Source organism: Phyllobates terribilis, unplaced genomic scaffold (genome assembly GCF_046119375.1).
Source record: "Phyllobates terribilis strain yellow unplaced genomic scaffold, ASM4611937v1 Scaffold_7__3_contigs__length_470593459, whole genome shotgun sequence".
Taxonomy (NCBI): domain Eukaryota; kingdom Metazoa; phylum Chordata; class Amphibia; order Anura; family Dendrobatidae; genus Phyllobates; species Phyllobates terribilis.
The window spans coordinates 85,625,562-85,642,951 of NW_027362767.1; the positions used below are offsets into that span (position 1 = coordinate 85,625,562).

General features: G+C 44.1%; 1 protein-coding gene across 1 annotated transcript in view; it reads left to right on the top strand.

Annotated features, from left to right (window-relative positions):
* ITPKA (inositol-trisphosphate 3-kinase A) overlaps positions 1-17,390 on the top strand; it is a 130,721-nt gene that overhangs the window by 100,756 nt on the left and 12,575 nt on the right. Inside the window, exon 3 of the mRNA XM_073638921.1 lies at positions 12,805-13,018. Within this exon, the coding sequence (XP_073495022.1) occupies positions 12,805-13,018 (214 nt within the window). The remainder of the gene's footprint in view (positions 1-12,804; positions 13,019-17,390) is intronic.

The window sequence follows — 17,390 nt, forward strand, 5'->3', positions numbered from 1 at the left end:
GATTTGTTTGTGACAAAAATGAAATGGTTACCAAGACATTGGCAGTAAAAGACACCAAAGCTCATCACACCAGTGAGTTTCTCCAGGTCTTGGTGGAAAAGGTTCTGCAAGACTATGAACTTAAAAAAGAGCAAGTTCTTTCTGTCGTAACTGACAATGCTTCAAATATGATAAGTACTATTAACCTAATGAATGAGAGTAATGATGGTGACCAGCAGCTAGAAGAACATTCTGGGTCCACAGACACAGAAATGTTTGAAATAGAGGAACACAGTATTGTAACTGAGGAGCAAACTGAAGTTGCTTCAGATGAACAGCAACATGATAGTTTAGATGATCTTGTTGAAACTGTGTCAATACGTTCTTTCATTCATCACATGCGCTGTTTTGTGCATACGCTACAGCTGGCTATAAGAGACAGTCTGCAAGAAGGACATGCTGCTGCACTGATTGGCAAGGTGAGAAAATTGGCTACTGTTGCCAGAACCCCTAAAGTTGACTCAATTTTGAAGAGACGTGCTGGAAAAGGGGCAATTATTGATCAAGCCACACGATGGGGCAGTACTTACTTAATGATTCAGCGCTTGGTTGAACTGAAAACCTTTCTTGTAGACATGGCTAACCCTCAACTGACGCTAAATGAAAGTCAGTGGAATCAGGTGACTGAGCTGGAAAAATTGCTAGAGCACACATTAACAGTGACTAAAAAATTACAAGCAGAGGACTTAACTCCAGGTATTTTCTTAAAGGAGTGGAAGACCCTGATGTTTCGCCTGTCCCAAAGAGGAGGGTTAATTGCAAGTGGCATTGCTACATCAATGAAACGAGAGAGGAGCTACTATTACAAAATAACATTCTTTTGGCAGCTGTTTATGTAGACCCAATGCATCGGATTCTTCTAGATGATCAACAGCTAACTAAAGGAAAAGAAGCTCTGTTTGAAATAGCAGTAAGGATGAAAGGGTTGCAGAACAGTCAGGAGGAACAAGAAGAATTTGGTCGTCCTGCCACATCTTCACCCTCATCATCAACTGATGAAGAATTTAACTTTGAAAAATATTTGGATCACAAGGACCGTGCAAAGCGTTCCCGCATAGAAGAAGAGTCATCCCCATCAAAGAACACAGCCAGTACATTTCATGTGCACTAAAAGAAATTGAGAAATTTGACCGTTCATCAAAAATAACAGTGCAACAAGCGATTCCTCTGTATCCTGACATTGTCAGAGATGTTGCCCGAGTGGTTACTGCTTTGCCACCAATCCAAGTTAGTGTAGAGAGGTTGTTCTTTGCTCTCAAAATAATTAGATCAGATTTGAGGGCATCCATGAAGGAGGATCTGACAGAGGCAATACTTTTTCTGAGGACAAATTTATAGATTTCTTCTTATTAACTGCATAACAGTGTTTATTGCATATTTACTTACAAGAGTTTAGAAAAGTTTATAAAAGTTATTTGCTATATTCTAATTGTATTCTAATAAATATAGTTTTTGCTCTAAGTGGTCTGATTACTTATATGATGGTGAGAAACTGAATAAGCACGATGTTAATATTTTACAACAGTAAATTTATTGTTACGAATTGGCCATTTATGAAGGAGTCGGAGCCGGAGTCGGAGTCGGAACCTGATAAAATCCAGGAGTCGGAGTCGCAACTGTGGCTTACCGACTCCACAGTCCTGGTTGCCAGGTCCTGTCCTGTATCTTTTCTGTTTTTGCCACCCTGGGGGCTGAGTACCCAGGCCTGTTACCTGTATCTGTGACTTCTAGTCTATTCCTGCCACCCTGGGGGCTGAGTACCCAGGCTCGTTCCTGTATCTCGTTTCAGTGTCAGTTCCTGTCTGAACTGTGTCCTGGTCCGTTATCTGTTTGTCTCTATGTCCAATCCTTCCCTTTTCTTCCTGTGTCTGAACCAGTACCTAACTCCAACTCGTTGTCTCTGTATCTGTTTGTGAGTTTTGTGTCCACTCGTTACTTCATTGCAAGTACCTTGTGTGTATCTGGTTCTGCTTGTCCCGTTTCCCTGCCTCCTTATCTACCTCCTGTATTCTAGCTATCTTCCTGTGTTTCCCAGTCTGTTCCATGTGAACAGAGCCCTGTCCTGTTTGCCTGCACCTGCGGTTCTGCTCTGCTCCGCTTGTCCTCCTCACCTGTGGTTCCTCTCTGCTTGTCCTCCGCACCTGCGGTTCCGCTCTGCTCCGCTTGTCCTCCGCACCTGCGGTTCCGCTTTGCTCTCCTCCGCTTGTCCTCCGCACCTGTGGTTCCGCTCTGCTTGTCCTCCGCACCTGCGGTTCCGCTCTGCTCCGCTTGTCCTCCGCACCTGCGGTTCCGCTCTGCTCTGCTCCGCTTGTCCTCTGCGCCTGCGGTTCCGCTCAGCTCTGCTCCGCTTGTCCTCCGCGCCTGCGGCTCTGCTCTTCTTGTCCTCCGTGCCTGCGGTTCTGCTCTGCTTGTCCTCCGCGCCTGCGGCTCTGCTTGTCCACCACACCTGCGGCTCTGTTCCTGTATCCCAGCCTGTTTTCCTACCTGACAGTATCGGCCTGTCTGCATACCAGCCGTGCCTGCCAGTATCGGCCTGTCTGCATATCAGCCGTGCCTGCCAGTACCCACCTGTCTGCATACCAGCCGTGCCTGCTAGTTCCCACCTGTCTGCATACCAGCCGTGCCTGCCAGTACCCACCTCTCTGCATACCAGCCAATCCTGCCCGTTCCTGCATTCCCCGGTGTAGGTCAACAGCTGTGACCGGGGTCTGACCTGGAGTAGCACCTGGGCCACCTCCCACGTCCCTCCTCGGACCACAGAGTCGATTAAGCCCCCGTGTGTTCGTGGTCGGATCTGGCGAGGCCCCTAGTCACGCCCCTCCAGGCACTCCTCGGTTCGGGGCCCAGTGGGACCACTAACCACGCTCATGCCAGTCAGTCCGGGCGTGAGCGTAATAGTGGGGGGTTGCAGCTGCTCTGGTGGTGGTGAGGCGCAGGTCTGGTGTTGGTATAGCAGCAGCTCTGGTGGTGGTGAGGCGGCAGCGTGGTCATTGCAGGTTGTAAGCTTTCTTGAAGAGATGTGTTTTCATGTTCCGTTTGATGGATCCGGATGTAACAGATAATCGGATGTGTTGAGGCACAGAATTCCAGAGGATGGGGGATATTCGGGAGAAGTTTGGGAGGTGATTGGGTGAGGAATGAATAAGTGTGGAGGAGAGGAGGTGGTCTTGGGAGGACCGGAGATTACTTGAGGGAATATATTGAGAGATTAGTTCAGAGATGTACGGAGGAGAGAGGTTATGGATGGCTTTGTAGGTCAGTGTTAGTAGTTTGAACTGCATACACTGGGCAATTGGGAGCCAGTGAAGAGATTTGCAAAGGGGGTAGCAGAGGAGCGAGGAGAGAGCTGAACTAGTCGGGCAGCTGAGTTAGGGACAGACTGGAGAGGTTTGAGAGTGTTAGCAGGTAGGCCACAGAGGAGGATGTTGCAGTACACTGTGTTCCAAATTATTATGCAAATAATATTTTCTCAGATTTTCCCAAATTACCTATATGAGTTGCAGTCATTGTAATTTTCCAGTCAAATAACTATTAGAGTACAATTGAAAGGTTTTTGTACAAACTGCCTATGATAACAGTATATTTTTTAAAAAATAAAAAACTCAAACTGCACTCAAAATGCATGTTCCAAATTATTATGCACAGCAGAGTTTTCAACCTTTTCATTTTAATAAAGAACAAAAAAATTGTCATTTTTGAAATTATAAGCATTAGCAGGTTATTACAAACTGAAATCAAACAGTTTTCAACTCAAAACTTTATTCTAGGTGATGTTACATTTGCACATAGGACCCCTTGTTCGAAAGGAGCTTCTGAACTCTCTTGTCCATTGAATTTGTCAGGTTTTGGATGGTTTCTGCTTTAATTGTTTTGCATGAGGACAGAATACCCTCCCAGAGCTGTTGCTTAGATGTGAACTGCCTCCCGCCATCATAGACACTCCTTTTGATGATGCTCCACAGGTTCTCAATGGGGTTGAGGTCAGGGGAGCATGGGGACCACACCATAAGTTTGTCCCCTTTTATGCCCATAGCAGCCAGAGATGCAGATGTGTTATGTGCAGCATGAGATGGGGCATTATCATGCATGAAAATGATCTTGCTGCGGAATACACGGTTCTTCTTCTTGAACCATGGAAGGAAGTGCTGTTTGAGAAACTCAACATACATTATGGAGTTCATCCTTACCCCTTCAGCGATCCTAAAAGGGCCAACAATCTCTCTCCCCATGATTCCAGCCCAAAACATTACTCCACGTCCTCCTTGTTGGCGCCGTAGCCGTGTTTGCATGGGGTGTCCATCAACCAGCCATCCTCCACTCCATCCATCTGGACCATCGAGATCATTTCATGCATGATAATGCCCCGTCTCATGCTGCACATAACACATCTGCATCTCTGGCTGCTGTGGGCATAAAAGGGGACAAACTTATGGTGTGGCCCCCATGCTCCCCTGACCTCAACCCCATTGAGAACCTCTGGAGCATCATCAAAAGGAGTGTCTATGATGGCGGGAGGCAGTTCACATATAAGCAACAGCTCTGGGAGGGTATTCTGTCCTCATGCAAAACAATTGAAGCAGAAACCATCCAAAACCTGACAAATTCAATGGACAAGAGAGTTCAGAAGCTCCTTTCGAACAAGGGGTCCTATGTGCAAATGTAACATCACCTAGAATAAAGTTTTGAGTTGAAAACTGTTTGATTTCAGTTTGTAATAACCTGCTAATGCTTATAATTTCAAAAATGACCATTTTTTTGTTCTTTATTAAAATGAAAAGGTTGAAAACTCTGCTGTGCATAATAATTTGGAACATGCATTTTGAGTGCAGTTTGAGTGTTTTATTTTTAAAAAAATATACTGTTATCATAGGCAGTTTGTACAAAAACCTTTCAATTGTACTCTAATAGTTATTTGACTGGAAAATTACAATGACTGCAATTCATATAGGTAATTTGGGAAAATCTGAGCAAATATTATTTGCATAATTGGGAACACAGTGTAGTCTAGGCGGGAGATGATAAAGGCAAGCACAAGCAGTTTAGTAGATTAAGGGTTGAGGAAAGGACGGATTCTGGAAATATTTTTGAGCTGGAGGCGACAGGAGGTGGCGAGAGCTTGGATTTGTGGTTTGAAGGACAGAACAGAGTCAAGGGTTACACCAAGCCAGCAGATTTCTGGTACAGGGGAAAGAGTGATGTAATTTATTGTGATAGATCAGATGGGGAAGATACGCGAGATGGAGGAAAGATGATGAGTTCAGATTTGTCCACATTGAGTTTGAGGAAGCAAGAGAAGAAGAAGGATATACAGTACAGACCAAAAGTTTGGACACACCTTCTCATTTAAAGATTTTTCAGTATTTTCATGACTATGAAAATTGTACATTCCCACTGAAGGCATCAAAACTATGAATTAACACATGTGGAATTATATAGTTAACAAAAAAGTGTGAAATAACTGAAAATATGTCTTATATTCTAGGTTCTTCAAAGTAGCCACCTTTTGCTTTGATGACTGCTTTGTACACTCTTGGCATTCTCTTGATGAGCTTCAAGAGGTAGTCACCGGAAATGGTCTTCCAACAATCTTGAAGGAGTTCCCAGAGCCGCTTAGCACTTGTTGGCCCTTTTGCCTTCACTCTGCGGTTCAGCTCATCCCAAACCATCTCGATTGGGTTCAGGTCTGGTGACTGTGGAGGCCAGATCATCTGGAATAGCACCCCATCACTCTCCTTCTTGGTCAAATAGCCCTTATACAGCCTGGAGGTGTGTTTGGGGTCATTGTCTTGTTGAAAAATAAATGATGGTCAAACTAAACACAAACCGGATGGAATAGCATGCCGCTGCAAGATGCTGTGGTAGCCATGCTGGTTCAGTATGCCTTCAATTTTGAATAAATCCCCAACAGTGTCACCAGCAAAGCACCCCCACACCATCACACCTCCTCCTCCATGCTTCACGGTGGGAACCAGGCATGTAGAGTCCATTCGTTCACCTTTTCTGCATTGCACAAAGACACGGTGGTTGGAACCAAAGATCTCAAATTTGGACTCATCAGACCAAAGCACAAATTTCCACTGGTCTAATGTCCATTCCTTGTGTTCTTTAGCCCAAACAAGTCTCTTCTGCTTGATGCCTGTCCTTAGCAGTGGTTTCCTAGCAGCTATTTTACCATGAAGGTCTGCTGCACAAAGTCTCCTCCTAACAGTTGTTGAAGAGATGTGTCTACTGCTAGAACTCTGTGTGACATTGACCTGGTCTCTAATCTGAGCTGCTGTTAACCTACGATTTCTGAGGCTGGTGACTCGGATAAACTTATCCTCAGAAGCAGAGGTGACTCTTGGTCTTCCTTTCCTGGGGCGGTTCTCATGTGAGCCAGTTTCTTTGTAGCACTTGATGGTTTTTGCAACTGCACTTCGGGACACTTTCAAAGTTTGCCCAATTTTTCGCACTGACTGACCTTCATTTGTTAAAGTAATGATGGCCACTCGTTTTTCTTTACTTAGAATTTGTATTATGGCAAGAAAAAAGCAGCTAACAGTCTATTCAGTAGGACTATCAGCTGTGTATCCACCAGACTTCTGCACAACACAACTGATGGTCCCAACCCCATTTATAAGGCAAGAAATCCCACTTATTAAACCTGACAGGGCACACCTGTGAAGTGAAAACAATTTCCGGTGACTACCTCTTGAAGCTCATCAAGAGAATGCCAAGAGTGTGCAAAGCAGTCATCAAAGCAAAAGGTGGCTACTTTGAAGTACCTAGAAAATAAGACATATTTTCAGTTGTTTCACACTTTTTTGTTAACTATATAATTCCACATGTGTTAATTCATAGTTTTGATGCCTTCAGTGTGAATGTACAATTTTCATAGTCAAGAAAATACAGAAAAATCTTTAAATGAGAAGGTGTGTCCAAACTTTTAGTCTGTACTGTAGCTGATAGACATGCTGGGATTCTGGACAGCAGAGAGGTGATGTCTGGGCCAGAGAGGTAGATCTGAGTGTCATCAGTGTACAGGTGGTACTGGAAACCGTGGGACTTTATGAGCTGTCCCAGGCCAAGGGTATAGATGGAGAAGAGTAGGGGTCCTAGGTTAGAGCCTTGAGGGACTCCAACAGAGAGAGGGCGGGATGAGGAGGTAGTGTGGGAGTGGGAGACGCTAAAACTGCGGTTGGAAAGTATGAGGAGATCCAGGATAAGGCAAGGTCTTTGACACCAAAGGAAGAGAGGGTCTGTTGTAGGAGGCAGTGGTCAACTGTGTGGAAGGCAGAGGACAGGTCTAGAAGGAGGGGTATGGAGAATTGTCTGGTAGCTTTGGCTGTAAGTAAATAAACTGATAACATTTTGATAGCAGATACAACAGGATACTTTCAAGGATCTTTCCATGATCAGTCCATGAATCGAAGGGTCAGAGCGAGTTTGGTGGCACAAGGGAATGTTACGGCGGTGGTCCTAACGTTAAGCCGTTAGATGCATTATTTTTAGACTGTGGTTTAATAAGTTACTGTTTTTTTAATTTTTTTTAAGAAGCTTCAATTTTAAGCATTGTAGTTTAGTAAGTCCGTATTGTACAGGATCATCTGAACATTGTGTGCCTTAGTCAGGGGATTTCCTTCCTTAAACACATCTCTTTACAGTAAGGGCTGGCTGATAAGAGAAGCTGCGCAACTCCAGCTGGAGTCCTCCATCTACTGTGACGTCGCCCTCAGCACTCTGTTACATTTCTCATGTGAAAAAGAGTAATATGTTCTTTCTATTGATAAGATTAGCGAACGTCCAGGGTAACTTGGATGCCGCCTGCCAGATTGTGCGCAGCAACCTGAAAGCCTCTGCAGCCTTGAATGATACCTTCAGCTTATCCACCTGTGTTCTCGCTGCCATTGTGTGGATCCTCCTAACGCTGCGCTCTTGTGTTTATAAGGCCTCGTTCAGACTTCTGCTTTTTTTCTCATATGTGAAAAAACAAGCAGTTTTCATCAGTGTTTTGGCTCAGTGGTTAGCACTGTTGCTTTGCAGTGCTGGGGGTCCTTGGTTTAAATCCCACCAAGGACAACATCTACAAGGAGTTTGTATGTTCTCCCGGTGTTTGTGTGGGTTTCCTCTGGATTCTCCAATTTCCTCCCATAGTCCAAAGACATACTGATAGGGAATCTAGATTGTGAGTCCCAATGGGGACAGCGATGATGATGTAAAGCGCTATGGAATTAATGGTGCTATATAAGCAAGGAAAATAAGTTCAGTGTTTAGGTCTGTTCACACTGCGTCTTTATTCCATCCTTTTTGAACGAGTCCAACTAAAAAAAAAAAAAAGCACTAACAAAATGATCAACAGAATGGTCCTATTAATTTGTATGGGAAAATTACTTACTGTTCATATGCTCAGGCTTTTGAACAGGAAGATGCTCAATACTTTACAATAGGAGTCAATGGGAAGACTAAAAAGATGTCCGGGCGTGTTCTTGAGCATTTTTACTTCAAAGGAACGTCAGTGTTTCTTTATTGCTTAACGGATTTAAAACAAAACGTCTGGCAAACGTCAGTAAAAAAGACGCAAAAAAAAACCCACGGATGTGTAAACAGTCCCATAGACTATAATTGGTATATGACGTATCCAGGAAGAACACCGATAGAACACGCACATGAAGGACAGACGTCTGGATGATTTCTTCATAGCATTGGGGAACACCTGGCAATTTCGTGGCTCTAACCTTGGCTGGCGGTTAATAATTTACTCTTGCACAAGTCATGCCTAGGAAACCAAGGCAGTTAATCTACAATAAAGAATAAAGACATCAGAAGCCAATCATTAGATTAAAAAATGACACATTAGGAGTAACAGTATCCTTGACCCAGCTCAAGTATGGAACAGGTTGTTTCAAGTCTTATTCTATTTAAATCTTAAAAAAATGCAAGTGTTGCTGCAGCTAAACCCAATACCCCATTCACCCCCATGTCACTCTCAGATGGGTTCAGGGAGCTGAGCTATGGGACGCTGTTTAAGGAGGGCCTGAGATCAGGATTTACCCCTAGTAACTAATTATAGCGCTGCCTATGTTATTTGTAGCACCCCCAATGTTTAGGCAAAGTTCCCAGCATAATTGGAAAATAATTTTTTTATACAGTCATGGCCAAAAGTGTTGGCACCCTTGAAATTGTTTCAGAAAATGAAGTATTTGATTGCAATTACAAATGTTTTGTTATACACGTTTAATTTCCTTTGTGTGTATTGGAACAACACAAAAGAAAAACAGAGAAAAAAAGGCAAATTGGACATAATTTCACACAAAACCCCAAAAATGGACCGGACAAAATTGTTCGCACCTTTCTAAAATTGTGGGTAAATAACTTTTTCTCAAGTATGTGATGGTCGTTCAAACTCACCAGTGGCAAGAAGCAGGTGTGGACAATATGAAAATCACACCTGAAAACAGATAAAAAGGGGAGAAGTTGACTCAATCTTTGCATTGTGTGTCTGTGTGTGCAACACTAAGCATAGAGAACAGAAAGAGGAATTGAGAACTGTCAGAGGACTTGAGAACCAAAATTGTTGAAAAATATCAACAATCTCACGGTTACAAGTCCTTCTCCAGAGATTTTGATGTTCCTTTGACCACAATGTGCAACATAATCAAGAAGTTTACAACCCATGGCACTGTAGCTAATCTCCCTGGACTTGGATGGCAGAGAAAAATCGATGAAAGGTTCCAGTGCAGGATTGTCTGGATGGTGGATAAGCAGCCCCATCAAATTTCAAGGAAATTCAAGCTGTCCTGCAGGCTCATGGTGTATCAGTGTCAGCACAAACTATTCGTCGACATTTTGTTGATTACGTGGTTCTGTGCTCCCACCTGAGAATGGATCTGGTCCGGTGCTACGCTATTCCAGTCGCAGGCGCCTCCATTGTCCTGATGCAGAGTAGCTACTATGTGTGCAGGGAAACTGTCCCAATCTTATGGAGCATTTCATTCTGGTGTTGAAGGATGTGTGAGGACACGGGACGCCATGTCACTCCTTGATTTCCCTGGTTGCCAAGCATGCAGGATGCTGCTGTGTCTGGCACTAGGCAATGGTGGGATTGTGTCCAGTCTGCTGTGGTAGCTAGCAGGGAGTGGCTGTCTGGGGATGATTGGGAGGTATTCAACACCTGATCATTAGGTGGGCTATTTAATCCTGCTCCCTGCTCAGTCATGGGCTGGTTATTGCAGTTCCTATGTGCTGTGGAGGTGAGTGGTGCCAGCAGTGTGTTGCGATCTTTAGGGATTTTATCATTTTCTCTTCTTGTTACACTTCCTGGGATTCTTGCTGAGGTCCTGGTTGTTGACTAGGCACTGGCTACGTCATCAGATGCCAGCTGTCCGGCGACAGTGTGCCTGGGAAGGGCTCTGCCAAAGTTCCCCTTCTATTTACTGGGAGCTGAGTGAAGAGTATTCCCAGCCCTCAAGGGCTCGCCTAGCTGGGCAGCTTGCACCAAGTGCGTTTGTGGCTGCGCCTTTGCTGGTTTGGTGCCAGTCTTGCTGGGTCTCTCTGCATAGTGCATAACACATTTGAATGAAATGAAACGCTATGGCAGGAGACTCAAGAGGACCCCACTGCTGACACAGAGGCATAAAAAATATAGACTGCAGTTTGCCAAAATGTACATGAGTATGCCAATATCCTTCTGGGAAAGCGTCTTGTGTACAGATGAGACAAAGATAGAGCATTTTGGTAAAGCACATCATTCTAGTGTTTACCAAAAACGGAATGAGGCTTGCAAAGAAAAGAACACAGTACCTGCAGTCAAATATAGTGGAGGTTCAAAGATGTTTTTGGGTTGTTTTGCTGCCTCTGGCACTGGATGCCTTGTCTGTGTGCAAGGCATCATGAAATCTGAAGATTACCCAAGGATGGTTCATTTTTTCCTCAAAAATTCTGTGTCTGGCTGAGAAGCAACTCAACTGGCTGCAGCAGGTGCCTCCCCCCTCTTTTCTATTTGCAGTCAAAGTGAAAGCCCTCTCTTAGCTAAAACATGCCCCCCAGTTGTTTCATGGCCAAAAATAATACAGATAGGTAGGAGATAAATCCATTTTTGAAAGGACTGTATAGTTTGGCAACAATAAGTCTGTGTGCCCATTATGCGTTTTTTAAGCGGCAATTCCGCTGCAGAAACGTTTAAAAAACGCTTGGTAGAAGGTCTGCAATGTTCCCCAATGATGATCCGCATGTGCTGTGCACATACTGCGGAAATTTCCGCTGCGGATTATCATTGCGGAAAAATCTGCAGCACTACCAATTATTTTGCATAATCGCGGCGTTTTCGCCGCCATTGACTTGCATTGAATCGCTTAATATCAGCATGACTACATGTACACATGTGGATATTAAGCGATTCAATATGCGGATGGTACCCGGGTCTGGAGAAGAGGAGACTCTCCTCCAGACCCGGGTACCAGAGTACCTGTAAAAAAAAAAGAATTAAAATAAAAATAAACATTATACTCACCTTCTGATAGCCCCCAGTCTCCTGTATGATGCGTCCTGGCCCCCCGGCAGCTCGTGATGGTCTAAAAGGACCTGCCATGACGTAATTTAGTCATGTGACGGGTCACGCGACCGCTGACGTCGGCGGTCGCGTGACCTGTCACATGACTAAATGGCGTCATGGAAGGTCCTTTTACAAAGAGAAATAGTCCTACTGCTCTTTGTAACCACACCCCCACCACTGATTAGCAGGTTTCTGCCTATGCACAGTGTACACAGAAAGCTGCCAATTAGTGTTGTGGGGGGGGGTATGCACAGCTCAGCATCAGTGAACTGGTAGATCTGCAGCAGATACAACTGATTTTATCAAAACTACATTAAGCAGTCCAGTAAGTGACACATCGCTGGCCGGATCCCACATTATATTGCTGTCACATTGCATAACAAAATCCTGCTGACAGATTCCTTTTAAGTGGACTTAAAAAAAATAAGAAAATCGTGTCCTGAAAGAAAGATTGTCCTGAGGCTTGGATCCCCACCAATCAAATATGGACAGTTTATCCTAAGCATAGAAAATCTGTATCTGTCCCCTTTAATCTAAGGTTGAGAGTCCATGAGTTAAAAAGGACCTGTTACTAGGTCAAAAGTGAACAGTTTTTGCTCTTATACTAATCGCACTGATCACTTTTTTTTTTTTTTCAAATCTGCCAAACAGTTACAGAAATATTGCCTTTTTATTTATTGCTAATTCATATGCTCTTTTTCAAGGTGGCGTGGCTCACAGGATCCTCTGGGGCAGGTCTTTAAGCTGATCTGCATAATTACCCCGTGAGCCACTCCCCTTTGTTAAAAACCATGAAATGTAGCACTAAATAAAAAGGCCTATACCTCTGGAACCATATGGCGGATTTGAGAAAAAAAAACATAATACTCAGGGGAGCAAAAATTGTCCACTTTTGACCTGGTGTCAATTACTCTTTAAAGGAGGGTCTACATTTTAGGCTTTATTATTTTGGGGGCTTACATATATAGCAACTCCCTTGTATACTTATATCATTGCGGCTGCTTCCCTTCCCTCCTGTAGAAAGAGAACAGTCGTTGGTGTATTTTGGGCATAACTGGACTTTTTTCAGTGAGTTTTTGGACAGCGTATTAGAACAATTGTTTGGATTAATATTTTTTTTGTTCATATCTGATCATTTCAAACATCTTCTGTGCTGAAAGATCTAAATATTGCTATGTATGTATGTAGATACCCAGCAGATTATAATAATGCTGTCTGTAATTTGTATTTTGTAGGAAGCTTTAAAGCCGCCGCCGGGGGGACGATTTTAAAACGTTACTCAGAAAATGAGAAGAATTGCTTTGAGCTCCTGATGAGAGACCCTCTGGCCTCCTGCGTTCCCACTTTCCATGGGGTGACAGAAAGAGATGGAGAAAGTTACATCCAACTGAACGATCTTCTTAACAACTTTGATGAGCCTTGTGTCATGGACTGTAAGATGGGCGTCAGGTGGGTGTGAGAATAAAGTGCAGATGTTCTCATACGTAGTTTTTATTTTATTACGTTGTAAATATCAGCTTCTTCTTTTCTGTATCCTTTCCCAGCCCACACAGTTACATTTTACTGACTACAACAGTTATTGAACAATGTGCATCAAGGCCGTATTTTATCTGCTTTAGGCAGGATTACCATGGTAACTGTACCTTGGGGAAAGGGGCAAATAGTGGCCCAGTTTTATTTCTTTTTGGCTGATTTAGAGATTTAGCATATTTTCTTAGCAAGAACTTATTGAACTGTACCTTAAAGGAGTTGACCAGGTTTGTAGTTCAAGTCTGCAGGCTCTCTATGTGAGCAGGCGGGTGCTGGACTGCAAGGATGCGATTTGCAATTTGCACACATGCAGTCATGTGCCGACTAGCTGTGCACCGCCTCACTCAATACAAGTGTATTAATCTTCAAATTCTTTATTTTTTATTTTAGAATCAAAGAAGAAAGACTATGTAACACAGAGACACATATCAGTTCCATTAGTAAAGAAAACAGAATCACTGCGTCACACAGTCTTGATACAGTAAATACAGTATTTAACAATTTTCTTTTAACAAACAGAGAAATAATACAAATCGAAACAGGTCAAAACATTCCCAATTACAGGAGAGTATCAGTAATGTGTTAGCGCATCCCTAAAATTTAAGCACTTCCTGAGGTATACCGATGTTGAGTATACATAAGAGAGATCCAAAATACCCGTCCCCGTCAAGCTAGCGCTCCCCAGGGCAGCATGCCCCAAGTCCCCCTGCAAAATTTGGCAATATATATGGGGAGTTAACATTGCTACACGCAACATCGAACGGTGATTGGCTACTCAGTCGACCACTGTGGCGCCCCCCAGACACCCAGGGACTAAGAGGCGATGTCACCCCTTATATTGTGTCCATGGTGCCCAGATCCTCCTAAACTTCTCATGGGTCAGACAGTCCCAACTCGTCAGTTCCTCCAACCTGAATAGGTCTCTCATTTTACATTTCCATTCATCCAGTGTCGGTGGGGTTTGCTGCTTCCACTTAAGAGCTATCAGTTGTTTTGCCGCCCCTAACATCAGTGGGGCCAACTCATGCTTTTTGGGGTGGAAGTTATTTGTGGGAAGGGACAAGAGCACCTCTACTGCCGTCAAATCTGTCTCAAGTAGTTTGAGAGAGCACATAACCCCCATAACCTCAGACCAAAATTGTCGAAGGGCCGGGCAATACCAAAAGATAAGGGACAAAGTGCCTCGCGATCCCTCACACCTCCAGCATTGAGGGGAGCTAATTAGCCCCAAATGATAAAGTTTATCCGGCTTGTAGTACCATCGCGAGAGCAATTTGTATGCCATTTCTTGGGACACCATGCATCGTGAAAAACCATGTGAATTGAGGCATATCATTTGTTTATCCTGTGGAGAAAGATGGGTGTTCAGTTCACTCCCCAGGAGTGTAAGAATAACGGTAGGGCATTGTCTGCCATATTCGTGAGATTAGAGTAAAGTTTAGATACAATTTTCGGAACAAGATGATTGACTTTTGTTAGAATCTCCAACCAAAGCCATTTGGTGTGGGGTTGAGATAATTTTGTGGTCAAGTTCATATAGTGGGCAACATGTAGATGTTGTAGATAATTGAGAGGGCGTTTCCCTGCTGCCAACGGCCAACCGTTAACACGCGGAATTTTCCCCTGTAGCAAATGTGAAATGGGTTTTTGTGGTAGGGAGGACCACAGTTCATAGGGATCTGTAAAATCCAGAGAGAAGAGGTAGGGGACAAGTCCTATTGGTATTTTATCTAGAAAATTACAAGTTGGTGCTTGGATTGGAATCAGTGCACCTCTGGTTTGTAGAGTGGCTAGGAGAATGTCTCCCAATCCCTCTCTTGGAAGGGGGCAGTCTGTCCATAAATATTTCAATGCATGTTTTCCCAGGAGTTGCATTTCAATGTGCGAGTCATGACCCTTCTCCGCCCATCTTATTAATTTTAGCCAATTTGCTAGAAGGATGGCTTGATGATAAAAAGCTAGGTTAGGTAGACCTGCACCTCCCCCGCATTTTGAGCGCATCAAAAGTTTCAAAGGCACGTCTGGCTTTTTTGTATTTCCAAACAAATTTGGCTATTAATTGGTTGAGAGAGCGTATAAAAGAAACGGGGAGTTGGATTGGGATCATGCTCATCACATAGAAAATCTTGGGGAAAACGTAGGACTTAAACACGTTAACCCTGCCGAGCCAAGACAGAAGAGGAGTATCATAGGAACGTAGGAGAGTTTCAGTTTGTCCTACCAGTGGGGAGAAATTGTGTTGGAAAAGCGTACTGGCGTCGTCCGTTATATATATCCCAAGATATTTAAGTTTGTGTTGTTGCCATTTAAAGGGGACAAGGTCCTTCAGGATTTGTACATCCTTTCCAGGCGCCGATATATTCAGTGCCTCCGATTTGTCCAGATTAATCTTGAAATTGGAGAGTTCTCCAAATAAGGAGAAGAGCTCCAAGATCTTTGGGACTGCCATTTTTGGGTTGGATAGGAGAAGCAAGAGGTCATCCGCAAAGGCAGCTGCCCTCAACTCTAAATGGTTGATCCTTAACCCCTCAATCTGAGGCTGTTGCCTGATTGCTTGGATAAATGATTCAATCACTAGGACAAATAAAGAAGGGGAGAGAGGGCAACCCTGCCTAGTGCCATTAGTGATATTAAAAGGCGCTGATAGAGTCCTATTCACCCTGACCCTAGCCGTAGGGAAGGTATACAGTGACATGATTGCGTCTATGAAAGGAGGGGGAAAGGCGAACTTCTGCAGAACACACGCCATATAGTTCCAACTGATGCGATCAAATGCCTTTTCAGCATCCGTGGAAAGTAAATACAAGTGTATTAATCGAGGCCAAACACGTCTGGTCAGAATATGGTGAAAGTATGCAAATCATATTGTTAGGCTCATAGGTGAGGAGGATCCTCAAAGCCCAAGATCCGGTTGGGCACACAGGCGTCGGTGCAGCAGGCAGTTGAGGCACGAGGGAAACAGGTAGCCGAGGTAATAGAAGCTGCAGGCGGACAGGGGACATCCTGGAAGCCGTAGGCAAACACATAGCGTAGATCCTGGAAGACTGGGAACAGATAGCAGAGGTACTGGAAGACATAGGCGGACATGTAGAAGAGGACCAGGAAGACCGGGAACAGGTAGCTGACAGAACTCTGGAGTAGCTAGAAAGTATGAATACCAAGACACAGCATGGCAACTAGGTTGCATCTTTGGGATCCATGGCCTACGTATTCTGTTAGGTTCACTAGGTGAGGTGGATCCTCAAAGTCCGGGTGGGCACACAAGCCACGAGCATCAGTGCAGCAGGCAGTTGAGGTACACAGGAATTTGGTAGCAGAGGTATGGTAGGCTACAGACAGACAGGAGTCTCGAAACATGTAGCAGAAGTCCTGGAGACCGCAGACAGGTAGCAGAGGTCCTGGAGACTGCAGACAAGTAGCAGATGTCCTGGAAGCCACCGACACGTAGCAGAGGTCCTGAAAGACCAGGAACACGTAGCAGAGGTCCTGGAAGACACGGAACAGGGAGCAGAGGTCCTGAAAGCTGTACGCGAACAGGAGATATCCTGGAAGCCGCCGGTGGACATGTAGCAGAGGTTCTAGAAGACAAGGAACAGGTAGCATAGGTCCTGGAAGTCGGAGGCAGACAAGAGACTTCCTGGTAGCCACAGTGGGAAAAAAAGTATTTGATACACTGACAATTTTGCAAGTTTTCCCACCTAAAAAGAATGGAGAGGTCTGTGATTTTTATCATAGGTACACTTCACCTGTGAGAGACAAAAATCTAAAAATAAAAATTGGAAAATCACATTGTATGATTGTTAAAAAATTAAATTTAATTTTATTGCATTAAATAAGTATTTGATCACCTACCAAACAAAGAATTCTGGCCCTCATAAAACTGTTTGTTTTTCTTTAAGAAGCCCTCCTACTCTGAACTCATTACCTGTATTAATTGGACCGGTATGAAAGACACCTGTCCACACACTCAATCACACTCTAACCTCCCCGCCATGGCCAAGACCAAAGAGCTGTCTAAGGACACCGGGGACAAAGTTGTACACCTGCCCAAGGCTGGGATGGGCTACAGAACAAAAGGCAAACAGCTTAGTGAGAAGGTAACAACTGTTGGTACAATTATTAGAAAATGGAAGAAACACAAGATGAATGTCAAGCTTCCTCAGTCTGGGGCTCCATGCGAGATCTTGCCTCGTGGGGTAAGGATGATTCTGAGAAAGGTCAGGAATCAGGCCAGAACTACGTGGGAGGACTTTGTCAATGACCTGAAGAGAACTGGGACCACAGTCTCAAA